This window comes from Heteronotia binoei, chromosome 15 (genome assembly GCF_032191835.1).
Source record: "Heteronotia binoei isolate CCM8104 ecotype False Entrance Well chromosome 15, APGP_CSIRO_Hbin_v1, whole genome shotgun sequence".
NCBI classification, from domain to species: domain Eukaryota; kingdom Metazoa; phylum Chordata; class Lepidosauria; order Squamata; family Gekkonidae; genus Heteronotia; species Heteronotia binoei.
The window spans coordinates 14,770,170-14,797,426 of NC_083237.1; the positions used below are offsets into that span (position 1 = coordinate 14,770,170).

General features: G+C 43.4%; 1 protein-coding gene across 1 annotated transcript; it reads right to left on the reverse strand.

Annotated features, from left to right (window-relative positions):
- Nucleotides 1-1,260: 1,260 nt before the first annotated feature.
- On the reverse strand, nt 1,261-25,178 carry LOC132583116 (vomeronasal type-2 receptor 26-like). Its single transcript, XM_060254786.1, has 5 exons — nt 25,051-25,178; nt 23,606-23,897; nt 17,666-17,893; nt 12,656-12,782; nt 1,261-2,171 (listed from the first exon to the last, which is right to left on the reverse strand). Exons 1-5 carry the CDS (start codon nt 25,176-25,178, stop codon nt 1,261-1,263), a joined length of 1,686 nt encoding a protein of 561 aa, XP_060110769.1.
- Nucleotides 25,179-27,257: the final 2,079 nt, after the last annotated feature.

Below are 27,257 nucleotides of genomic sequence, written 5' to 3' on the forward strand. Positions count from 1 at the left end.
GACAGGAAAGAAGTTGATTCCATTGAAATGTCGTGCTGGGGAAAAGTTTTATGGATACCATCAATCACCTAAAAGACTGATTATTGTAGAATACTGCCTTTAGTGTCAACTCTAGATTATGTATTGACTGTTAATTTGCATTAAGGAAACAAAACATTATTGTAAATACTTTCTACAAAATGGTAAGTGAAATGGTGTTCTATAATTCACAATATAATCCACATTAAAGGTATGCATCCTTCTCAGATCTATTAATGTATGACTGAGAAAATTTACTTTTGGAATGTGAAATTGTTTTAATTCAGTAACAAGAAACTGGATTACAAAAGTGCATCAAGGCCATGCTCATTATTAGATCATGGAAATTCTTATTTTGTCACATTGCACACTGGGTTGGATTCATCCAGAGTTTTTTCTCAATGTTATTCATTTTTTCTCCGTAATATGGCTTCATTGCATCCCGATGTTCCCAAAATAGACTTTTTCGGTTCTCAGCTGGAACCCCTCCTCTCTTTTTCAGAACTTTTGCTAGCAAAGATTGTGGAAATTTTTTGAGAAGAAAGAATGTGATTTTTTGGAACAAAGGAGTGGATGGGAATGATAGAGAAGTGTCAGACCTATTGCAGTCAAAATGATAAAAACATTCATTTCCAAGTACAGAATTGTATTTTTTGTAATTAATTACTTCACTGATATAAAACAATATAAAGGCTCTTCCTAATTATTATTTCCACTGCTTATGTATCTAGGTTGGTTGGTTTTTTCCCCCCTCCACATGTGCTTTGGTTCCTTTAGTGGTCAATTTGATATTATATCACTGTATTTACAGCATATCTCCCTCCCACCCTAAGAAAGAGCTTGTTGGGAAAGACACCCTCTTTCTTTAAAGTGTGCCTGAATCATTGATATGAACAAGCTAAAGTATTGATCTGACTCTCCAACAATTAACTTTCTCTTTTCAACATCATCTTACCTTAACACATCAATTGCTCAAGGACTATCTGAGAGAAGATAGGATGAGAAGGGGGAAGCCACAGTTTACAGAGTTTGCAACAAGAAGTTTTTCTGGTAAGCAAATTCAAACCATCATCTGAAAAGCAAATTTGCTCCTGAAAGAAAAGCCACATGAAGTTCCCTATGCACTCATTGTGAGCAAACTGAATAAGAGTAGTAAGGTTTTTGGTAGGGAGATATGGACTGTCCCAGTTAATTGGAAATATAGGAAATTATAGAATTGATGTCTTAGATTTCCTTACTGGTCTATTTCTCCTCACCATGCCTAGTTATTACATGATTTTTGCTATTTAGTTTAGGCCGCAGAATTATAATAAAACATTTAGGAGCAAAGATGCAACCTAATAATCCAGCACCAGAAGACAGGATGGAGAAGATCTCCACAGCTACCATATATCTGCCCTTGGTGCTCAGATAAGATGGAACAAATGATAGCCAAACACTGCAAAAGACCAACATGCTGAAAGTGATAAATTTGGCTTCGTTAAAAGTGCTAGGCAAATGCCTTGCAAAGAAAGCGACAATGAAACTCACCAGAGCCAAGAATCCCAAGAATCCCAGAACACAATAAAACATAACAACAGATCCTTTACTACACTCAATCACAATTTCCTGAGCCAGAGAGCGCATTTCAACATTTGGGAATGGAGGAGCAGTACATAGCCAGATGATACAAATAACTACTTGAATAAGGGAGCCCGAAACAACAATGGGGAAGGACAGTCTTTTCCCCACCCATTTCCTCATCCTAGATCCTGGCTTAGTGGCCATGAAAGCCACAACCACTGTCATGGTTTTGGCCAAAACACAGGAGACAGCCACTGAGAAGATGAGGCCAAAAGCCACTTGTCGAAGAGGGCAGATGACTGTCCCAGGCTGGATAATGAATAATAGGGATGAGAGGAAACAGAAGAAGAGAGAAGTTAGTAGAACATATGACAGATCACGATTGTTGGCTTTGACAATGGGAGTGTCTTGATGCTTGATAAATATTCCAAGTGTCACCACAGTGATCACAGCCAAACAACAGGCCAAAAGACACAAAGTAATGCCCAACATTTCGTAGTAAGAAAGAAAGTTTAAGCGTTTGTGAAGGCATTGATCCTGCTCTTTATTTGAATACTGATCTTCTGGGCATTTGAAACAATCGTCCATATCTGAAAAGTAGAATAGAACCCATTTAAGTCAAGCATAACATCTCACTGAAGTGCCTTTCTCATAAAGCTAGTTGTCCTAATATCATTGGTTGGGTCCAGCCCCATCACTGGGGGAATAGAAAGAAGTTCCCCTTTGGCTACTCAAAAGGCTATGTTGTGCTTCATGGGACAACGTATACAACATCCATTTTTCATTAATTAAAATGTTTCAGTTCATTAATCAGCTCAGAACTGCACTCCTTCTTTCTCTCCAACCACAATCTATGGCACTATATGGTTGCTGGTGAAGGGAAGTAGTATGGTAAAGTGAACATCAAGGGGAAAATGGAAGTCCACATAGGGACTTGTCAAGTTGTTAAAAGATGTACTGTAGGTATGGTGATGGGCAGCCCCATCCAGACATACGTGGTTGCCGGCCGCTCGGGCGTTGGCGGATCAATGGCGCCGTTCATTAGCTTCCAAAGGGGAGATGTTACGCTATGCTTGGAGGGGGAAGAGTGGCTCAATGAGTGAGAGAGACCTGTCGCCATGGTGATTTCACCAAGGTGCATGGTCCACTGCTGAGGTGGAAGTGGGGGAGGCGCAGGCTCGTGCGGGAGCACAGGATTGGCCAGACTGTTGTATGTGACTGGGTGAGAGGGTGGAAAGCCCGTGCCTGAGAGGCCGTCAATCCCCCACTCCCTCCTGCTGTCTGAGACTCTGCCAATGGCAGGCTGGTGGACAGAGGCATACATGGAGTTCCCTGTCCTAGACAGCAACTGGAATGTGTGTCTGCGAGCAGCCAGACCAATTCCGAAAGACACCCCCTGAAGCCTACCCCTGGTGTTGCCCTGCTACTGCCCCCTGCTATGTGCAAGGAACACCTCCCCTGAGGGCTGCAGAACTCAGAGTGCGAGCCGCTGGGCATGCATCCACTTCAGCGGCCCACCCCCAAGTGCCCAGCACACAACAGCTTTGTGCGGTTGGGTAGGCTGTCAGCTCGGACAGGCTGAGGGGCAGCACCCCCCGTTCAGCCATGTGGATGGCAGCATGGCGGCTCATAGCACATCCCCCCCCCCCCAAGAACCAAGTCTGCCCACCCTCCCAGGCACTCCCTTGGAGAGTCCACTGACAGGAAGGGGTTGCCCTGGGAACGTGCAGCAGATTCAAGCAGGAGAGACAACAGTGGGCACAACTCAGACTTTATTTTTCTGGAACAGAGTGCAACAGTCCCCCTGGAGTGTGCTAGGCAGTCTTGACATGGGCAGGGCTCCATTCTGAGTGACAGGCAGAAACAGCTGAGGGAGTGGGAGGGCACTGGAGCAACACATGCAGAAGCCTCTGTGTTGGAATCCCACCTGCAAAATGGAGACAGAGATCAAGAGCACCTGCAAGGGCGGCAGCTGGAAGAGCAGGCTGCATTTCAGCCAGGTGCTCTCTTAAAGGGACAGTGTCTGACCCACCTCCCCGCATCATAGCAGCCGCCACCCCCCCCTTCCAGGGATTGGGAATGCGGCAAAGGGCAGACCAAGGAAAGGGAGCAGGCAGGAGCACAGGGGAATGGACTCAGCAAATGCCCCTTGCTGGAGGCCACTGCCGGGTTCAAGTGCCAGAGACTCTCATACACCGAGCAGTCAAGAGCGAGGGGAGGGAGAGGATGGGGGGGGACAGTGGAACTTACCCAGCTGTGAGCGACAGTCCTCACATGCAGAGCCTCTGGGAGCCCGGAACCTGTGGAGACCTGGAAATAAGAGCAGTTAGCCCCAGGGGAAAGACATCTCTCCCCCTCGCAAATCAAAGATACTGTCAAAGCAACTGCGTGGTGCAAAACCCGTCACCAGTGTGCCTGCCTGTCCCTCACTCTAAGTCTGTATGGCTGGGAGCTTGCCGGCACAACTTCTCACCACGGGAACTTGTCCCTAACAACTGAGTTGTGTGAGGCAGAGTGGAAGTATTTCTAGGAGGGGGGGCACGATTGGGCACCGAGGAGGGGGCTCACCAGGCCAATGTGCAAGGGAATTGGTGAGGCAATCATGCCGCTCCCTAAGTGGTCTGCGAGCTTCCGCAGCAGCGGAGGTGACCTTTGTTTTTGGTTTTAAAGAGTGCCTATGGGACATGCCGCTATTTTTGCAGGCATGACGTTGCACCTCTTGGGGGGCGTGTCATGGGCCAAACTGCTCAGGAAACCGCCCTAGCCTGGCTGTGCCCCCAACTCCAGCCCCTCCTCCAGCCCCCACCCACGTAACTCCCCCCTCTGGATTTTGCTGTCATTTACTTGTTGCCGGAAGTGTTTTGAGTCTCTTATTTTTAATGGGGAGATTAGCTAAGGTACTTGGTAGAGTGAAGTAAGAGTGAGGGATCTTTTCTTCAATGATACAGAGGTCGGGTTTTCATGCAAGAATACTCCAGGCAGATATAATTTATAATGTTTACTTAAAACTATGTAATAAAATGGATACACACACAATACAGGCAATCAAGAAGCTAGGAAGGATAGAGGTTATTGATAGAGAATTTTAGGGATCGTTGAGGAGGGTAATATTCACCTGATCTAGAAGAGGAGACGTCCATTCAGCAGGAAAATTGGAGAGAGAGGGACAAGCACAACCAGCGTAGCAAGCCCTATAGACCCAATTACAGGAGTAACGGGGGGTGCAGACTGCAAATGGCGCCCCACAGAATGCACACTGAGGTGGGTTTTAGATCAGGTTATATAGAGTTCTGAGGGGTGGGAGACCCTTCAGTAACCAAGGAGTCCTTAATGACCAGTGATGGCTCTCTTGAATAATTCTTAATCAAGAATAATAGATTGTGACTTGAAGGAATTTACTGGATGGTTGGGTCAGGGTGTGACTGGGTGGTTTTAGTATCGTTTGGGCTGGAGACTCAGGAAGAAACCTTCTAAGATAGACAAAGACTTTGAAAGACAGGGTGGGTCCAATCAGAGGAATAAATAGAAGTGACTGCGTGGGGAGGACGGGTAGAAGGGAGAGACTATTGATCAATAGTAGAAGATTAGGTGTGAGCAGTTCGTACCAGCAGTCCCCATTGTTATTATGCATCCTGTTTGGGCGGAGGTGGAGGAGATAGGTGGGGACACACTAAGAGGAAGCCTTTAGGGGATGACCAGAACAAGCTCTCTGCTGGGTTCACTCCATTTTAGGTGGAGTGTTTTCTTGGGCTTTTTCTGGTCAGACTCTATTTTGTTTCCAGAAATAGGAGTCTCACTCTCTCCCTAGGTATTGGGGTGCTCTGTATTAACAGGAAGTGCCTCTCAGTATCGTACCTTAGCAGTGTACCAGCTCAAGCTAGCCTTACAAAGACTGAGCAGAGGGCTGATGACATTCTACTCAGTTCCTAGGGAAAGTTCTGTTGTCAGAGCCTCAGTTTTCAGGTAATTCTACAAAAAACTTGAGCTAATCATTCCTCGTCATTGGTTTGGAGAGCTCTGGAGATTTTAGTCAAGAGGCCATTCATCACCTTGCTCACAAGAGCATTCCAGCGAATGGGCTCTTCTACATGGGAGTGTCCAGCAAGGTGGTTGCTAGATCAGGTACCCTCCTTTGGTATTAAGATGGATTATTTCATCTACAGCTCTAGCAGTTCAGCTGGAGGGATTTAAGGTTTATGGGACATGGTTCAGGATTCTCACTAGAGTCACATAGGCATCTGTAGTGAAGTCATAGGACTACAGGACAGGGTTGGATGGAAGATGCAGGCAAGAATAATAACTGTATTTAGAAGAGAATGGTTTGGTGTGAAGGCAATTGGTCTTATGCAGAGTTCTGTTATTTCAGCAATTAAAGGTGTTTGATTCTGCTATCTCAGAGGTCAAAGAAATCTAATGGTGGTACAAATTACTATGATTTCGGCAGAGGTTCAGAAAGCTACTACCAAAGGTATAGCATTATGGTTACTTTTAAAATGAATTTGGAATTGTGCCGGACTAATTTTATTGAACATATTTCTTGCCACTTTTGGATCTACAGTGACGTTGGATCATGAGTGCAGGGTCCTGTTTCCTATTGGTGTATTTGAATTTGGGGTAAGCAGAGGAAGATATGTCCCTAGGGAGAAGTAGTAATTTAAATAAGATCTTTGCAGGTTGAGCAACAGGGGACAGTTGATGATCTAGAAAGGTTAGGTCAGCTACGTGAATATCAGATCAACTAGTGCCAGTTGAATAAAGTCTGAGCCATGGCTAAACGGCCTTCTTAAGGTTTCTAACAGAATCTCTGGAGAGGGCTATATTGTGCAAGTGGCTCTGGGATCTCAATTCATTGTCTAACAAACTGAAGTCAATGCTTATGTGGAGACAGTGTGAAAGCTTTTGATTATTTACAGTTTGCCTTTCTCTTTGATACTCAATCATATTACGCAAGAACAGGGAACAAGATGGGGCATTCAATAAGCAAAACAATGTGGTGGCACTGAGGTTGGGGCTTATAGAGAACAATGTCTCCTACCTGTCTTGTTTGAAATCTTTCCATCTGGACATGCAATACAATCATAGCAGCAAAATGGTTTCCCCTCCTGCTTTTTCTTGCTGTAACCGGGTTGGCATTTCTCATTGCAGAGAGAAGAAGGTGTCACCTGAACAAAGAAATGTAAAAAAGAATTTAGTTGATGCTTAGTAAGTTAACGTCTCATTGGCTGGTATTAACCAGTACCGAAATGTTTGCTTATTCAAGTGGAATCCCAAAGTAACAAAAAAGACATAAAATACATGAAAAATCTCCCAAAGTAACAGATAAGACACGAAAAATGAGCCCCCAGATGACAAATATAATGCCAAGGAAATGCTCCTATTAATAAAATCTCTATTATTATACTAGTATTTAATGAATAAGTTTCATGTTCTTTCAAATTGGACCATAGTGAGAGGGGAAACAACCTAAAGTTGAGTAGCAGCTGCTCTGTAACAGTAAGAGATAAGAACGGCTTTGCTATGACAACAACAGCATTGGCAGGCTCCTTCAGGTGAAGGAGCACTGCAAATTTGGGCGGAACTGTCACCTTTGTCTGTGGTTTCGTTGACCACATGATGACTGAGAACCATGAAAAGGATTTGGGACCATTTTACTGAGGCTACAATGAAACATATAAGCAACATGTTATTCAAGTCAAGTCAGCATTGGCATAAATATAACAGTACATATTAATATAGTGTAAAACAGGATAGAAACACAACTTTCATGTATACTTGTATAAACAGAAATTATTTCTGTGAAATCCTTTGGCACGACTTTAGAGCAGGGTACAGAAGCTCAAGCTGGGTTTCGGAGAGGTAGAGGAACTAGAGATCAAATTGCCAATATTCGCTGGATTATGGAGAAAGCACCAGCGTATCAGAAAAACGTCTATTTCTGCTTCATCGATTATGCTAAAGCTTTTGATTGTGTGGATCACAACAAACTGTGGCAAGTCCTTAAAGAGATGGGAGTTCCAGACCACCTCACATGTCTCCTGAGAAACCTGTATAAGGGTCAAGAAGCAACTGTCAGAATGGGATATGGAACAACTGATTTGTTTAGAATAGGAAAAGGAGTTCAACAAGGATGTATATTGTCACCCTGCTTATTTAATTTATATGCAGAGTACATCATGTGGAATGCTGGCCTGGATGAAGCACAAACCGGAATTAAGATTGTGGGGGAAAACGTCAACAACCTTAGATATGCAAATTACACTACTCTAATGGCAGAAAGTGAGGAGGACCTAAAGAACCTCTTGTTGAGGGTGAAAGAGGAGAGCACAAAAGTAGGCTTGAAACTCAACATCAAAAAACTAAGATCATGGCATCTGGCCCCATCACAACTTGGCAAATAGAAGGGGAAGACATGGAAGTAGTGATAGACTTCGCATTCCTGGGATCCAAGATCACTGCAGATGGTGACTGTAGCCATAAAATTAAAAGATGCTTGCTCCTTGGGAGGACAGTTATGGCGAACCTGGACAGTATAATAAAAAGTAGAGACATCACCCTTCCAACTAAGGTCTGTGTAGTCAAAGCGATGGTATTCCCAGTAGTAATGTATGGCTGTGAGAGCTGGACCATAAGGAAGACTGAGTGCTGAAGAATAGATGCTTTTGAGATATGGTGCTGGAGAAGACTCTTGAGAGTCCCTTGGACTGCAAGAAGATCAAATCAGTCAGTCCTAAGGGAAATCAACCCAGACTGTTCACTGGAAAATCAGATGCTGAAGCTGAAGCTTAAATACTTTGGCCACCAAATGAGAAGGGAGCACTCCCTGGAGAAGATCTTGATGCTGGGAAAGACAGAAGGCAAAAGAAGAAGGGGATGGCAAAAGATGAGATGGCTGGACAGTGTTACTGATGTAACAAACACGAATTTGGGCAGACTTCGGAGGATGGTGGAAGACAGGAGGGCCTGGCGTGACTTTGTCCATGGGGTCACAAAGAGTCGGACTCGACTGTGTGGCTGATCAACAATAACAGGAACTTGGCTGATCTCTCAGTAACATTGATAGAAAAATCGTTCAGGAGTCTATGGACCTTAAGTGCGTCAGAGCAGTTGATCATACTGGCTAAAACAGGATATAAATATGTATAACGGAGATTTGTATACAGATGGCAGTGCAGGGAACAAGAGTAATTGACTCAACACATTTTCCTTTACAAGGGCAGTACCTAGATGAATAGCTATTTTGTTGAATCTGCCATGAGGAATGGCAGAGGGCATAGCATTGTACCTAGCGAGAGAAACTGTCCTGCATTGTTGTGGCACCTGCGAAGGCGAAAAGTAAGAAACCCTCTTCCCTGTGCTGAGAGGAATCTCAAAGCCCAGAGGGGAGAAGATTTCATTAGCCAGACTAACACGCTCAGTGTCTAACATGCTGTTTTGAGATTCCGAAAGACACCCCCTGAAGCCTACCCCTGGTGTTGCCCTGCTACTGCCCCCTGCTATGTGCAAGGAACACCTCCCCTGAGGGCTGCAGAACTCAGAGTGCGAGCCGCTGGGCATGCATCCACTTCAGCGGCCCACCCCCAAGTGCCCAGCACACAACAGCTTTGTGCGGTTGGGTAGGCTGTCAGCTCGGACAGGCTGAGGGGCAGCACCCCCCGTTCAGCCATGTGGATGGCAGCATGGCGGCTCATAGCACATCCCCCCCCCCCCAAGAACCAAGTCTGCCCACCCTCCCAGGCACTCCCTTGGAGAGTCCACTGACAGGAAGGGGTTGCCCTGGGAACGTGCAGCAGATTCAAGCAGGAGAGACAACAGTGGGCACAACTCAGACTTTATTTTTCTGGAACAGAGTGCAACAGTCCCCCTGGAGTGTGCTAGGCAGTCTTGACATGGGCAGGGCTCCATTCTGAGTGACAGGCAGAAACAGCTGAGGGAGTGGGAGGGCACTGGAGCAACACATGCAGAAGCCTCTGTGTTGGAATCCCACCTGCAAAATGGAGACAGAGATCAAGAGCACCTGCAAGGGCGGCAGCTGGAAGAGCAGGCTGCATTTCAGCCAGGTGCTCTCTTAAAGGGACAGTGTCTGACCCACCTCCCCGCATCATAGCAGCCGCCACCCCCCCCTTCCAGGGATTGGGAATGCGGCAAAGGGCAGACCAAGGAAAGGGAGCAGGCAGGAGCACAGGGGAATGGACTCAGCAAATGCCCCTTGCTGGAGGCCACTGCCGGGTTCAAGTGCCAGAGACTCTCATACACCGAGCAGTCAAGAGCGAGGGGAGGGAGAGGATGGGGGGGGACAGTGGAACTTACCCAGCTGTGAGCGACAGTCCTCACATGCAGAGCCTCTGGGAGCCCGGAACCTGTGGAGACCTGGAAATAAGAGCAGTTAGCCCCAGGGGAAAGACATCTCTCCCCCTCGCAAATCAAAGATACTGTCAAAGCAACTGCGTGGTGCAAAACCCGTCACCAGTGTGCCTGCCTGTCCCTCACTCTAAGTCTGTATGGCTGGGAGCTTGCCGGCACAACTTCTCACCACGGGAACTTGTCCCTAACAACTGAGTTGTGTGAGGCAGAGTGGAAGTATTTCTAGGAGGGGGGGCACGATTGGGCACCGAGGAGGGGGCTCACCAGGCCAATGTGCAAGGGAATTGGTGAGGCAATCATGCCGCTCCCTAAGTGGTCTGCGAGCTTCCGCAGCAGCGGAGGTGACCTTTGTTTTTGGTTTTAAAGAGTGCCTATGGGACATGCCGCTATTTTTGCAGGCATGACGTTGCACCTCTTGGGGGGCGTGTCATGGGCCAAACTGCTCAGGAAACCGCCCTAGCCTGGCTGTGCCCCCAACTCCAGCCCCTCCTCCAGCCCCCACCCACGTAACTCCCCCCTCTGGATTTTGCTGTCATTTACTTGTTGCCGGAAGTGTTTTGAGTCTCTTATTTTTAATGGGGAGATTAGCTAAGGTACTTGGTAGAGTGAAGTAAGAGTGAGGGATCTTTTCTTCAATGATACAGAGGTCGGGTTTTCATGCAAGAATACTCCAGGCAGATATAATTTATAATGTTTACTTAAAACTATGTAATAAAATGGATACACACACAATACAGGCAATCAAGAAGCTAGGAAGGATAGAGGTTATTGATAGAGAATTTTAGGGATCGTTGAGGAGGGTAATATTCACCTGATCTAGAAGAGGAGACGTCCATTCAGCAGGAAAATTGGAGAGAGAGGGACAAGCACAACCAGCGTAGCAAGCCCTATAGACCCAATTACAGGAGTAACGGGGGGTGCAGACTGCAAATGGCGCCCCACAGAATGCACACTGAGGTGGGTTTTAGATCAGGTTATATAGAGTTCTGAGGGGTGGGAGACCCTTCAGTAACCAAGGAGTCCTTAATGACCAGTGATGGCTCTCTTGAATAATTCTTAATCAAGAATAATAGATTGTGACTTGAAGGAATTTACTGGATGGTTGGGTCAGGGTGTGACTGGGTGGTTTTAGTATCGTTTGGGCTGGAGACTCAGGAAGAAACCTTCTAAGATAGACAAAGACTTTGAAAGACAGGGTGGGTCCAATCAGAGGAATAAATAGAAGTGACTGCGTGGGGAGGACGGGTAGAAGGGAGAGACTATTGATCAATAGTAGAAGATTAGGTGTGAGCAGTTCGTACCAGCAGTCCCCATTGTTATTATGCATCCTGTTTGGGCGGAGGTGGAGGAGATAGGTGGGGACACACTAAGAGGAAGCCTTTAGGGGATGACCAGAACAAGCTCTCTGCTGGGTTCACTCCATTTTAGGTGGAGTGTTTTCTTGGGCTTTTTCTGGTCAGACTCTATTTTGTTTCCAGAAATAGGAGTCTCACTCTCTCCCTAGGTATTGGGGTGCTCTGTATTAACAGGAAGTGCCTCTCAGTATCGTACCTTAGCAGTGTACCAGCTCAAGCTAGCCTTACAAAGACTGAGCAGAGGGCTGATGACATTCTACTCAGTTCCTAGGGAAAGTTCTGTTGTCAGAGCCTCAGTTTTCAGGTAATTCTACAAAAAACTTGAGCTAATCATTCCTCGTCATTGGTTTGGAGAGCTCTGGAGATTTTAGTCAAGAGGCCATTCATCACCTTGCTCACAAGAGCATTCCAGCGAATGGGCTCTTCTACATGGGAGTGTCCAGCAAGGTGGTTGCTAGATCAGGTACCCTCCTTTGGTATTAAGATGGATTATTTCATCTACAGCTCTAGCAGTTCAGCTGGAGGGATTTAAGGTTTATGGGACATGGTTCAGGATTCTCACTAGAGTCACATAGGCATCTGTAGTGAAGTCATAGGACTACAGGACAGGGTTGGATGGAAGATGCAGGCAAGAATAATAACTGTATTTAGAAGAGAATGGTTTGGTGTGAAGGCAATTGGTCTTATGCAGAGTTCTGTTATTTCAGCAATTAAAGGTGTTTGATTCTGCTATCTCAGAGGTCAAAGAAATCTAATGGTGGTACAAATTACTATGATTTCGGCAGAGGTTCAGAAAGCTACTACCAAAGGTATAGCATTATGGTTACTTTTAAAATGAATTTGGAATTGTGCCGGACTAATTTTATTGAACATATTTCTTGCCACTTTGGATCATGAGTGCAGGGTCCTGTTTCCTATTGGTGTATTTGAATTTGGGGTAAGCAGAGGAAGATATGTCCCTAGGGAGAAGTAGTAATTTAAATAAGATCTTTGCAGGTTGAGCAACAGGGGACAGTTGATGATCTAGAAAGGTTAGGTCAGCTACGTGAATATCAGATCAACTAGTGCCAGTTGAATAAAGTCTGAGCCATGGCTAAACGGCCTTCTTAAGGTTTCTAACAGAATCTCTGGAGAGGGCTATATTGTGCAAGTGGCTCTGGGATCTCAATTCATTGTCTAACAAACTGAAGTCAATGCTTATGTGGAGACAGTGTGAAAGCTTTTGATTATTTACAGTTTGCCTTTCTCTTTGATACTCAATCATATTACGCAAGAACAGGGAACAAGATGGGGCATTCAATAAGCAAAACAATGTGGTGGCACTGAGGTTGGGGCTTATAGAGAACAATGTCTCCTACCTGTCTTGTTTGAAATCTTTCCATCTGGACATGCAATACAATCATAGCAGCAAAATGGTTTCCCCTCCTGCTTTTTCTTGCTGTAACCGGGTTGGCATTTCTCATTGCAGAGAGAAGAAGGTGTCACCTGAACAAAGAAATGTAAAAAAGAATTTAGTTGATGCTTAGTAAGTTAACGTCTCATTGGCTGGTATTAACCAGTACCGAAATGTTTGCTTATTCAAGTGGAATCCCAAAGTAACAAAAAAGACATAAAATACATGAAAAATCTCCCAAAGTAACAGATAAGACACGAAAAATGAGCCCCCAGATGACAAATATAATGCCAAGGAAATGCTCCTATTAATAAAATCTCTATTATTATACTAGTATTTAATGAATAAGTTTCATGTTCTTTCAAATTGGACCATAGTGAGAGGGGAAACAACCTAAAGTTGAGTAGCAGCTGCTCTGTAACAGTAAGAGATAAGAACGGCTTTGCTATGACAACAACAGCATTGGCAGGCTCCTTCAGGTGAAGGAGCACTGCAAATTTGGGCGGAACTGTCACCTTTGTCTGTGGTTTCGTTGACCACATGATGACTGAGAACCATGAAAAGGATTTGGGACCATTTTACTGAGGCTACAATGAAACATATAAGCAACATGTTATTCAAGTCAAGTCAGCATTGGCATAAATATAACAGTACATATTAATATAGTGTAAAACAGGATAGAAACACAACTTTCATGTATACTTGTATAAACAGAAATTATTTCTGTGAAATCCTTTGGCACGACTTTAGAGCAGGGTACAGAAGCTCAAGCTGGGTTTCGGAGAGGTAGAGGAACTAGAGATCAAATTGCCAATATTCGCTGGATTATGGAGAAAGCACCAGCGTATCAGAAAAACGTCTATTTCTGCTTCATCGATTATGCTAAAGCTTTTGATTGTGTGGATCACAACAAACTGTGGCAAGTCCTTAAAGAGATGGGAGTTCCAGACCACCTCACATGTCTCCTGAGAAACCTGTATAAGGGTCAAGAAGCAACTGTCAGAATGGGATATGGAACAACTGATTTGTTTAGAATAGGAAAAGGAGTTCAACAAGGATGTATATTGTCACCCTGCTTATTTAATTTATATGCAGAGTACATCATGTGGAATGCTGGCCTGGATGAAGCACAAACCGGAATTAAGATTGTGGGGGAAAACGTCAACAACCTTAGATATGCAAATTACACTACTCTAATGGCAGAAAGTGAGGAGGACCTAAAGAACCTCTTGTTGAGGGTGAAAGAGGAGAGCACAAAAGTAGGCTTGAAACTCAACATCAAAAAACTAAGATCATGGCATCTGGCCCCATCACAACTTGGCAAATAGAAGGGGAAGACATGGAAGTAGTGATAGACTTCGCATTCCTGGGATCCAAGATCACTGCAGATGGTGACTGTAGCCATAAAATTAAAAGATGCTTGCTCCTTGGGAGGACAGTTATGGCGAACCTGGACAGTATAATAAAAAGTAGAGACATCACCCTTCCAACTAAGGTCTGTGTAGTCAAAGCGATGGTATTCCCAGTAGTAATGTATGGCTGTGAGAGCTGGACCATAAGGAAGACTGAGTGCTGAAGAATAGATGCTTTTGAGATATGGTGCTGGAGAAGACTCTTGAGAGTCCCTTGGACTGCAAGAAGATCAAATCAGTCAGTCCTAAGGGAAATCAACCCAGACTGTTCACTGGAAAATCAGATGCTGAAGCTGAAGCTTAAATACTTTGGCCACCAAATGAGAAGGGAGCACTCCCTGGAGAAGATCTTGATGCTGGGAAAGACAGAAGGCAAAAGAAGAAGGGGATGGCAAAAGATGAGATGGCTGGACAGTGTTACTGATGTAACAAACACGAATTTGGGCAGACTTCGGAGGATGGTGGAAGACAGGAGGGCCTGGCGTGACTTTGTCCATGGGGTCACAAAGAGTCGGACTCGACTGTGTGGCTGATCAACAATAACAGGAACTTGGCTGATCTCTCAGTAACATTGATAGAAAAATCGTTCAGGAGTCTATGGACCTTAAGTGCGTCAGAGCAGTTGATCATACTGGCTAAAACAGGATATAAATATGTATAACGGAGATTTGTATACAGATGGCAGTGCAGGGAACAAGAGTAATTGACTCAACACATTTTCCTTTACAAGGGCAGTACCTAGATGAATAGCTATTTTGTTGAATCTGCCATGAGGAATGGCAGAGGGCATAGCATTGTACCTAGCGAGAGAAACTGTCCTGCATTGTTGTGGCACCTGCGAAGGCGAAAAGTAAGAAACCCTCTTCCCTGTGCTGAGAGGAATCTCAAAGCCCAGAGGGGAGAAGATTTCATTAGCCAGACTAACACGCTCAGTGTCTAACATGCTGTTTTTGATTTTTTGGAATGCAGCAGTAAATGTAAGCACGGACAGTGATTTATTATTGTTAATCAGCATCAATGAATTCTTCAATCAATGCAGCTGGAATTTCAACTCCCAGTAATTCAGGTTTAGAACATCAAATTGCAACAAGTGACTCAGGGCATTCCACTTCCATCTCAGAAGTTAATGAAATATTCTGGACCCAGTTCAACAACTGCAGAGCAAAAGGATGGATTTGATGGCAAGTTAGGTTGCTCAGTGTGCAATAATGTTGGATGTTTGTGCACAGACAAGAATGTGGATATGTGGCTTTCTAAAGAATGGATAAATTGTGAGATCTTATGGAACAGCAGCTAACAGCTCTGAGGAAACACACGTATGACTATAGAAGAAGTGGTCATAAAGTCGCAATTAAAATAACTGAAGAAGGAAAAAAAAGAAAAGCAAAGCTCAAAACTGTGTGTCTGAAGTCACTAGCAAGTGAGAAGGAAATTACGAATAAAATATTCGTACTACATATAAGGTGGCTAAAAAGGATCAGTCTGTTTAATAATTTTGAAGCTGAAACTGATTTACAAGAATTGAATGATATTGATATGGGGAGAAATTTGCACTCTGCTACTGCAGTTATAAATATTGTAAATCACATTGGCACTGAAATGAGAACTTCATTGATCAGAAAGAGTAAAATCTCACTGATACTCGAATTGACTACTGTGAGGTAATAATCTGTACTGTGAGTCTAATAATAATAATAATAATAATAATAATATTTTTTTTATTTATATCCCGCCCTCCCCGCCGTGGCAGGCTCAGGGCGGCTTACAACACATAAATTCAATATACAATAAAACCATAAAACACAGTAATTACAATTAGATAAAACCATCATTTAAATTGACTTATATTAAATTAACATTATGGTGCTATAACTCAGATCTTCTATGAAGTTCAGTGGCTAAAAAAACCCTTCTTCAGCGAATCTATCTTGGCTCAGCATTAAGTGAAGGCCATTTTAAAGAGAAAGGTCTTGCAGGCCCTGCGGAATTGGTCCAAACACCGCAGGGCCCGCACTTCCTCCAGGAGCTGGTTCCACAGTAGTGGAGCTGCAATAGAGAAGGCCCGTTCCCGAAGTAGTCTTCAATTTGGCCTCCTTTGGCCCAGGGATATTCAGCTGGTTCTTTCCAGCTGACCTCAGCACTTTCTGGGGTTCATATGGGGAGAGACGGTCCCTCAGGTAGGCAGGTCCTTGGCCATATAGGGCTTTAAAGGTAATAACCAGCACTTTGTAACAAACCCGGTACACCACTGGCTGCCAGTGCAGTTTGCGCAGCCCCGGCTGCATGTGCTCCCACTTCGGGAGTCCCAACAACAGCCTAGCCACCATGTTCTGCACCAGCTGCAGCCGCCGGGTTCAGCACAAGGGCAGCCCCATGTAGAGGGGGTTACAGTAATCCAATCTCGAGGTGACGGTTGCATGGATCACCGTTGCTAGGTCCCGGCGCTCAAGGAAGGGGGCCAACTGCTTTGCCCCCTTCTCTTTCAAAGTCCATTCTGAATCTTTCTGATACGAAGGCTCCCAGCTGTCAGGTTCAGTTGTGCTCTGGTAGCAATCGCGACCATGTCGCCCCACAAATCCTGTCGGCTCTGTCTGCAGCGGTCACCAATCTCACCGCCCTGTGATCTCATCGTCGCCCACGTTCTCACCGCCATGCACAGCACTCTCCCCTTGGCCTCCTTCATTCTTTCCGGCCACTCTGTGCACTCCAGCCCATGGCCACGCCCCACCTCCACGCTGGCTTGGTCGGCAGCAATGCTCTAAGCTCGTCTCTCACGTGACGGAAAGGCCACCGCGGTCCTGGTGTAATTTGGTGTAAGTTGATTTCTCCCCTTCTCTATCCACTCCAAGCACTATCGCTGTTGATTTATCGTAATGTTCACCAGTAGCTTGTTATTACTGAGTTAGCTGGAGCCCTAGCATTTGAGCTCCCTATCTCGTCACCATCTTGTAGTCTCCTTTCACAAGATTAATGTTAATCTGTGATCTAAAATTGAATTGTCTTGCATGACTCCCCTAATTTGTTCTCCAGAAGTTTGTCAAACTAATATGAAAACCCCCAGAAATATTAGCTCAATTTACATTTCCATTATTAGCTTCTAAGTCCAAAGGTCTTAAACGCAACTGGAAATATTAATTTTAAAAAAGAGAGAGGAAATATTAACTTAAAACTATGCTGTGTTTCAAAACAGTGTTTTCTATGAAGGCAGCATATTTGGGTCTCTATATAAGTACAGTGGGGCTTTCAAGGCAAGTGTCTCTATGTAAGTACAGTGGGGCTTACAAAGCAAGTGAGGAGCAGGGGTGGTTTTCCATTGCCTTTTCTGCAAAGTGTTTCTAGGGGGTCACCCATCCAAGTACTGACCCTGTTTCTCTTCCAAGTTCTTACTACATTAGTTTATGCCGAGCCACCTCCCATTCACAAATCTCTAAGTCTTTACAAAAGAAAGCCACTCTTAATAGAATCAATCCCAAACAGCAGGAGAGATTGCCCGGAATCAGAACTGGAACTGGAATGCTTTCTGTGGGAGCTCAGGGCCTTATAAGGTACAGTCAGATACTCACCGCATTGAAGATGCTTTGCCACACTATGCTGTTTTCACTGATAATTAACTCCTTGTCTCCCGAATCCCGGGGATTCATCCTTCCAACTTTTAGACTTAAGAAGGTCTTGTTTGGGAAATAAACCCAGTTTCTGATATCAAAGCCAGCTGAAAGTTGGCCATTTTTGTTGAAAGACACCTTCTCCCCAGCAGAGCTGTTAAATGAAATTCTCCTCAGGAAATGATGGAGCTAAATTGGGGAAGGGGGGAATGAACAAAATTGATATGTGATACACAAATATATATGGTATGTCAGTGCAAGATTATATGGAGCTTATCTGGATCCTTCAGCAAGATCCTTCAATAATGTGCCATCCATTTCACTGAGTACAAATCTCTATTGACGGCAGAATCTTCATTAAGCATATAGCAATGCAGACTCTGAAAGCAGCCCTAATAATCATACAATACCTCCCATGGTTGTGGGAATGACTTTGTGTCTCTCCTTATCATTGCTCTCGGTCTCTGTCCTGCTGAGAGCATGGCATGTAAAGCATGTGCTATGGTGTAGACGGCAATGTAGATGCTGTAACTTTGGCCAGGCATTTCCATTTCAGAATGCAGTCCTGGAAGGTTCTTTGGGTTCTGCTTCTGGGCATTGAAATAATGTACTAAATGGTTGAATACCTGCTTCCAGGGGAGCATCAACTTGCCATCTAGCTTTGTATAGTGGATTCTGAGAAAGTACAAAAAAAAAATGGAATCCCAGCACCTTTTGGGAGTGAATTGCAAATGACAATACACCATGGAAGGCTTCTCTTTCAAAGTCCATTCTGAATCTTTCTGATACGAAGTCCCAGTGGGCTGTCATAATCCAGACCTTATTTATAGATAATTTTTGGATTTTTGCAAAATGTAATAAATACAGCACAGATACCATAGATTGACTGTTAAAATATGCAACAAATACGTTAGTTTGGGTTGTGTTTAAAAAGAAAGACAATCTCAAATAGTGTGGTGTTAAATCTTTTAGCATGGGCACCAACAAAATGTTTTTTATTTTTTCCGTGAAAGCGGAACATATGCCCTTCTTGGAAAGCATTGGGGGCAGTGCCCGTATGAAACCTTCTCCTTTATCATCATCTGGTGCAATGATCCCAACCCATTTCCATTGGAAATGCAGGAGTAGCTGTGCAATCCCATCGTACTGATCTTCTTCACTGGGGATTGTGTGGTACAAGGAAGGGATGTCGGCTTTATCATGTTTCTCCATAGAAAATGAACAATAACTGATCTAAGGGAGGGAAATCATTATTACATCAGGAAAGGGTTATTTTTAGCACAGTTTTCATATGATTTAACATTTAATATGACAGTTTCCAATTTCATCAGTCAAAATACATAGATATTTTCCTCCATAGGGCTGATAATGAACCATTTACTTGAAAATGTGGCTCTTTAGAAGACTGGTCTGTCTCCACAATGTGAAATGCAGGATTTTGGGGTCATTGTGGACAGCTCAATGATAGTTTCAACCCAGTTTGCTGCAGTGGTGATACATTATATGTTATTCTGCTTGTAACCAGCCCTGAGCCTGCCTTGGTGGGATGGGTGGGATATCAATTCCATAAATATAATAAAATAAAATAATTCACTGCCACAAGAGGTGACGGCAGCTGCAAGCATAGACAGCTTCAAGAGGGGACTTGATAAACATATGGAGCAGAGGTCCATCAGTGGCTATTAGCCACAGTGTATGGTTGGAACTCTCTGTTTGGGGCAGTGATGCTCTGTATTCTTTGTGCTGGGGGGGGCACAGTGTGAGGGCTTCTAGTGTCCTGGCCTCATGGATGGACCTCCTGATGGCACCTGTTGGACTGGATGGATCATTTGCCTGATCCAACATCACCTCTCTTATGCTCTTCTGTTCGTAAAATGAAACTCTGTTCGGGATTATTAGGAAAGGGACTGAAAATAGAATGACTGATATTGTACGGGGGTAAAGATCTATGGTTTGGCAATATTTGGGATACTGTTCACATTTCTTATCACTTTATCTCAAAAAAGGACATTGGAGAATGGGGAAAATGTACAGTGGAGGGCAACCAAGATGATTAGGGGGTTGGAGCACCTTGCCCATGGGGAAAGGCTGAAGTGTCTGGGACTTTTCAGTTTAGAAAAGATATGAATAAGAGGGAATTAATAGAGATTTACAAGATTATGCATGGGGTAGAGACAGTTGACGAAGATAACTTTTTCTCCCTCTGCCAAAACACTAGAACTCAGGCCATCTAAGGAAGCTGGTGGGTAGTAGGTTCAAAAGGAAATACTAATTTACACAGACAATGATTAAAATGTGGAATTTGCTGTCAGATGATACAGTGATGAGCACAGGAACAGGCCATAGCCTGTTTTGCCATTCAGTGGGGCATGCAGCCAGGATTTTTCATTGAGTGGGGCACATTTTTTGTGGGGCACTAATTATACTTACACTTACATCAAAACAATAAATGAATGAATGAATGAATGAATGAATGAATGAATGAATGAATGAATAGTAAGCAGGGAGGGACAGTGGCTCAGTGATAGAGCATCTGCTTGGGAAGCAGAAGGTCCCAGGTTCAATCCCCGGCATCTCCAACTAAAAAGGGTCCAGGCAAACAGGTATGAAAAACCTCAGCTTGAGTCCCTGGAGAGCCACTGCCAGTCTGAGTAGACAATACTGACTTTGATGGACTGAGGGTTTGATTCAGTATAAGGCAGCTTCATATGTTCATATAAGCAGACAAATCAAAGAAAGAAAATCACACCCACAAAATGAAGTATGTGTTTTAATGTTTTCAAGAAAAATCTGAACCACCAGCACCCCCAGGATGCTGACTGAAATGGGTCACAGTTTGGGTCAATTGGCACTGGCCTCCATTTTGTTTCTAGGCACTTCTGAAGGTGGTGGCACCCTGTAACAACCTACACTGCCCTCAGTTCGAGGCAGAGCAAGGTGTTTTCTTTACAGTGACAGACAAGGCAACATAACTCCAAGATAAAAAATAAAGCAAAAATATTGCTTTATTGAGCTGGCAGGTAGTATTAGAACAGACTGGTGAAAACTAACAACAACATAAAATATAACTAATACGACTTACATCACACCATAATCACCAGCCGGTAAGCAGGACGGCTTGTTGCCAAGAAAACAGTAGTAAAAAAGCAGTTTTGGGAAACAGTATAAACCCCCCTCAACTGGCTAATGACAAACCAAAAATGGGCATCCCAGAAGAACCAATCAACCCAAGCTGAATTTCCTAGTGCAGCTGAGAGTGACCATTAATTAGAAGAAGATTAGAACAACTCCTTCCAATGTCACACATAACCAAAACACTGCTGGAAGAATAAAAATTGGCAAGCAGCCCAGAAATCAAAACCACTATATATATATATATATAATTATATATATATATATATAATTAGATTTTTAAAATCCACAATACCCTTTAAGAGATATCTTCATTACATCTTTCCCTTCAAGATGAAATTTAGGGTTGTTTAACTCAAAATTTTCATCTAACTATACAAATAAAACAATCAACAATTTCCATATTTTCCAACCAGAACATACAAATATCTCTTCAATGTTTTCAGGCTCTCTTACAAAAAGATCAGTTACATTTGTAATCATCACCCCAATACACTCTAGAAAGGGCATCAGCAACCTTATTAGTCTTTCCAGATAAATGGGTCACAACAAAATTAAAATCGTGTAAGGTTAAGTAATTTTTGATTAGAATTTCTTATCCTATCCAACCAATATAAAGGTGAATGATCAGTCTGAAGGTCAAACTTCTGCCCTCACAAATAACTATGAAGCTTTGTGAGAGACCACACAAGAGCTAAACATTCCTTCTCAATAGTAGACAAATGTCTCTCTCTTGGCAGAAGCTTCCTACTCAAAAACACTATAGGATGCAGCTCCCCATCAGCACCCTTTGCAAGAGCACACATCCAATGCCAGTATGGGAAGCATCCGTTTGAGCCACATATGGTTGGGTAGGGTCAGGAGCATGTAGAGCAGGTGATCGTAACAAAGCACATTTCATGCCCTCAAAGGCTTTCTGACATTCAGGTGTCCACTTCACTTTAGTAGGCAAACTTTTCTTACACAACTCAGTAAGGGGAACTGCAGGGTACTGAAATGGGCAACAAATCTTTTATAATATCCTATCAATCCTAAATAGGCTTTAACGTGTTTCTTTGTAGTAGGTACTGCCCAGTCAACAATGCACTTTGGCCTGCAGAAGCCTGATGGTTCCAGATCCCACTCTGTGTCCCAGGTAATCCACTGTAGCCACCCAAACTGACACTTAGACAGCTTGATGGTTAAATTGTCCTTCTTAATACGCTGAAGCACATTTTGCACATGCTCCAGATGTTGTTCCCAACTATCAGAAAAGACGGCAATATCATCTAAGTAAGCGCAGCAGTACTCAGACAGACCACTAATCATCGTGTTAACCAAACGTTGAAAGGTTGCAGGGCTATTACGCATCCCAAAAGGCATTACTTTAAACTGATATAATCTCTGTTGGGTTACAAAAGCAGATCTCAGGGCAGCTTCCAGAGTCAAAAGTACCCGCCAATAACCTTTGGTCAAATCAAAAACAGAAATAAACCCTGCTTTCCCTAGACGTTCTACTAATGAATCAATACGATGGAGGGGAAAAGAATCAGCCACTGTTAAAGCATTTAGTTTACAATAATCCACACAAAATCTTATTCTTTGATCTTTCTTTGGGACTAATACCACAGGTGATGACCATGGTGACTGACTAGGTTCGATCACCCCCAGTTCAAGCATTTCAGCTATGCACATCCTGTGCATAAGCATCATTTACCCGAAAAGGTCTACGTGAAACTGGAACACATATTTTTGCTTATCTTAGAGTTTTGTTGCGTTGCCTGTCACTGTAAAGAAAACACCTTACTCTGCCTCGAGCTGAGGGCAGTGTAGGTTGTTACAGGGTGACACTACCTTCAGAAGTGCCTGGGAAGAAAATGGAGGCCAGTGCCAATTGACCCAAACTGTGACCGATTTCAGTCAGCATCCTAGCTGCAGCAGCGTTCTATAGCATCTGAAGTCCCCAGACACATTTTAAAGATAGCCCCACATAATATAATCTATATGGAAACATGTAGAGAGCCAGTTTGGTGTAGTGGTTAAGTACATGGACTCTTATCTGGGAGAACCGGGTTTGCTTCCTCATTCCTCCACTTGCAGCTGCTGGAATGGCCTTGGGTCAGTCATAGCTTTCATAAAAGTTGTTCTTGAAAGAGCAGTTGCTCTAAAAGCTCTCAGCCTCACCTACCTCACAGGGTGTCTGTCGTGCGGGGGGCGGGGGAGGTAAAGAAGATTGTGACCACTGTGAGACTCTGAGATTCAGAGTATAGGGGGGATATAAATCCAATATCATCATCACTATTATTCTTATAGTATCTTCTATATAGGATATCTCATGCTCTCATGTTTGAAACGTGGCAGTAATTTAGAACTCTGTTTGCATTCCACATGCTTTGCTTCTGTTGGGCTTTTTTAAATGGGGGGAGTGTTACCTTCAAAAATGAAGTGTTCTTAAATTTGTTTTGGCATTTAGAATTGGGCTCAGCCTTCCACTTCATCTTGAAAAATTCACTCACCTGTCCAATTTAACTTAGCCGTTGTCCCTAACCCAACAATGACACTTCAAAGTGGATTGCACTGAGATTCATTACAGACCATTTCTAATATTGCTTATCTTAACCACTGGCTTTATTGTCCTCCTTCAATTCAATGTCTCCTACCAGGCAGCCGTTATCTAACAGCAAATAGACAACCCTCTCTTGTATCAGTATACTCACTATTCTTCAAGCTCTGTAACTTCAGGCTATAGTTATATGTCAAAATAGTGGACTTTATAGTGCCCAATTGTACCTGGGGAATCTTGTAGGTAGTTAAGATGCCAGCCATTAGAAGAGATGTTTCAGAGTCTGGTCCTCCAATGAAAGCTATTGGTTTCTTCTGGACATCACAAATATAGTTCGGGACATTCGTCTCTGAGCCAGACAGAATTCTCAGGATGTTCTGATAGTTTCTTCTCTGAATATGGTAGGTATGTTGGCTGTGGAATCCCAGAGTCACATTTGGTAAAATCTTTGGGTTGATGTTGATCTCATTTATAGCATAGGCCAAGGCTAGGACCTCCGTATTTCCTTCAGGCAAAATACTGAAATGAGAAATGAAACAAAAAACACACACTTTTTAATATCATAGTCCTATTTCATGAGAGAAGATAAAAAGGGAAATGTTAACTAAAGTTCCCTTTAAGCTGTGAAGTTTTGTGAACAAAAATTCTACTTTGTGAGCTACTAGCATTAAAGTTGTGAGTGAACAATTTGGCTCCTATATAAATTAATTTGCTCTGGGGCCATTCTTCCTGAGCTATGACAAAAATGTGTGAGCCAGAGGCTAAAAAACTGAGCTAGCACAACACTATCTAAGCTTAGAGGGAACACTAATGTGAACGTTAAATCACAGTTGTGGTGTGATACAGAAAATTGGTTGAATATGGAAGAGATATGTAGGCAGGAGGAGTAAAAATATTCAGGATGCTATACATGCATTCTTTAACAACACAGGTTTTTTTTTTTCATTCTAAGTCTATGCATGCTAACTTGTGAGTAGATCCTGTTGATTCTTCATTTGGACAACTATCTACAGTTCTGGTTACTGTATCTCAAAAAAAGCATATCATAGAGGTGGGGGAAAGTACCAAAGAGGGCAACCAAGATGATTAGGGGGGTGGAGAACCTAGGAGGAAAGGCTGAAGATGCTAGCACTTTCCAGTTTAGAAAAGGGATGGACTGAGGGGAGGGAATATAATGATGGAGATTTATACAATTATGAATGGAGCAGCGAGAGCTGACATAGAGAATTTTTTTTGTTGGGAACAGTGCATGCATTCTGGAATAATCACTCAATCAAACTAGCCATGAATGGCATACAGAGTGAACTAAGACAAAGTACATCAGAATAAGAAGAAAAAGAAGGAAAGAGCTGTACAATTAACAAACCAAGTAGGAGACAAGGATAGATGAGAGATTTTTTTTTTTTAAAAAGAACATTAGTTATATTTTCTGTTTGTTGAGGTTATAACCAGTGTTCCCTCTAAACTGAGTTAGGATGAGTCAGATCACAGTTTTTTAGCCTCCAGCTCACACATTTTTGTCTTAGCTCAGGAAGGATGACCCCAGAGCACTCTAATTTATGCAGTAGCTCAAAGTTTAATACCAGTAGCTCACAAAGTAGAAAGTAGACTCTGCTGCTTAGAGTGAACATAACCTAACGTATCTTTTGAAATGTTGGAAAAATAGAATTACCGGTAATCTTTGACTTTCCACATGCTGGGATGATTTCTGAAGTCAGCAGGGTCAGGCTCGGCATTGATAAGGTTTATGATTCCACCAATCAGAATATTTCCTCTCTGATCATAATCCTGGACTTTCATGTGGAGGGGAGAATTCAGGCTGCACATAATAGAGTGTGCACTACAATGAGCTTGAAGGAGCAACAATAGCAGACGCAAAAGAAAGGCCACGATCATCCTGACAGCAAAGAATTGTTCTCTCTCCATGCTCAGTCCCAGTTTCCTTCAGCTGATCCTTATGAACTGTCTGCAGATGTAAAACCCTTCCTTCTCTATCCCTTGACTTTTCTGATCAACTGGTTTCACGCTCAGTCTCTAACTCTTTAAGCTGAAACAAACAAAACATTGTCCAGCCTGAAAACACTGCACTTGCCTGTCATATTAGTGATAGCTTAAATAATGTTTCAGTGTTGATGATGGATATCGCTTTATTGCTCCTCGAATTCCATGTGGGCCTTGGAGGAGGATGAATCACAGTAATTTGAGATAATGGCTAGGTTTTGCAACCAACTCTCTAATGTGCTGTATTCTGTGGGCCTAGCGTGAAGTAGGCAAGTTAATGAATTAATTCCACCACCACCCCGCCAAAAAAAAAAAGTTGTTGGCGGAGATGTTCAACCCTCCTTGATGGGTTGTGATTCAGCATCCTAGGCTTCCCATCCTCCTTGTGGGACCTGGAGATCTTCCAGTATTACTGGGGGGACTGGGCTTTAATCTGGGAGAACTGAGTTTGATTCCCCACTCCTCCACATGCAGCTGTTGCTGTGACCTTGGGTCAGTCATAATTCTCTCAGAGTTGTTCTCTCAAGAGTAGTTCTCTCAGAGCTCTCTCAGCCCCACCAACCTCACACGGTGTCTGCTGTTGGGAGGGCAAGGGAAAAGAGAGTGTAAGCTTCTCTGAGATGCAAAGTGAAGGGCAGGGTTAAAATCCAATATTTTCTTCTTATTTTTCTTCTTCTCTTCTTTACAGACTACGCTAGTCAAATGCCATGTTTTTGTGTGCAATCCTAAACATCAGAGGAAAGGCTTGGTTGGAAAAGGGAGAAGCACTGTGTGAGAAAACCAAAAGCCTCGAATTAAGAACTGGCAAAAACCATCCCAAAAAGTTTGCATGCTTCTAAATACCTCCCATAGCTGTGGGAATGGCTTCCTAGCTTTCTCTGCCACTGCTCTGGGTTTCTGTCCTGCTAAATGCATGGGTTGTATATGCTATGGTATATTCAGCAATATACATGTTGTAACTTTGGACAGTCCTTCCCATTTCAGAAAGGCATCCTCAAGAGTTCTTTGGATTCTTCTTCCAAGAGAAAAAAAATCCCCTGCTCTCCTGAACACATACTCTTGAAGATTTGCTTCCAGGAGATCTTGATTTGGTCATTTTCTTGTGTAAAATAGGTACTTAGAAGTAAATATGGTTTCAACACTTTTTGGCCCTATTTAGTCACAACTCTACCTCGAGCCCTCAGATGCTGATTTAACTGATTGGCCTCCAGTCTCTCCAGAGGAAATCAAAGAGCTCATTGCACAGTTGAAAGCAGGGAAGGCCCCTGGCCCTGATGCCATTCTTTCTGAAATATTAATCACAGATCCAAATTGCTGCCCCCCCCGGCAGCTCTGTTCCCTCTTGTTGACAGTTCAGGCATGATACCTCGAGCATGGCTGAATTCAAGAGTGGCTCAAATTTATAAAAAAGGGGATCACTCTAATCCGAATAACTTCAGACCCATAAACTTGCTTTCTGTATAGGCAAGCTGTATGCCAAACCCCTTCTGGCCAAACTCACTTTGTGGATGTCATAATATAAAATCTTAGGACCTGAACAGGCAGGGTTCTGCAAAGGAAAGTTCACCCTGGACCATTGTGCCGTATTATCCCATCTAATAGCCAAATATTCCATAAGGGCTAAACAGGAATTATATGCTGCCTTTTTAGACTTAGAAGCGGCTTTTGATACAGTAGATAGGAAACTCCTATGGTCCAATGGTCCAAACTCGTTCAGCTTAATATTGATAAAAGACTTCTTTTAATCATCAAAAAACTTTACTCTTCTAATACTTGCCAGATCAAATATTCCCTGTCTGGCCAGCTAACCTCCAAGATTCCTGTTGATAAAGGTGTTAAGCAAGGTTGCATTTTAGCTCCCTCCTTGTTCAACCTTTT

Excerpts from the sequence above, each read along its gene's own strand:
- LOC132583116 (XM_060254786.1), bottom strand. The coding sequence starts at position 25,178 with ATGAAAGTCCAGGATTATGATCAGAGAGGAAATATTCTGATTGGTGGA. Across the intron at positions 23,898-25,050 it reads TGGAAAGTCAAAGATTACCG|TATTTTGCCTGAAGGAAATA; the intron begins GTAATTCTATTT and ends TTCTCATTTCAG. Across the intron at positions 12,783-17,665 it reads GGCAAAGCATCTTCAATGCG|GTGACACCTTCTTCTCTCTG; the intron begins GTGAGTATCTGA and ends TTCTTTGTTCAG.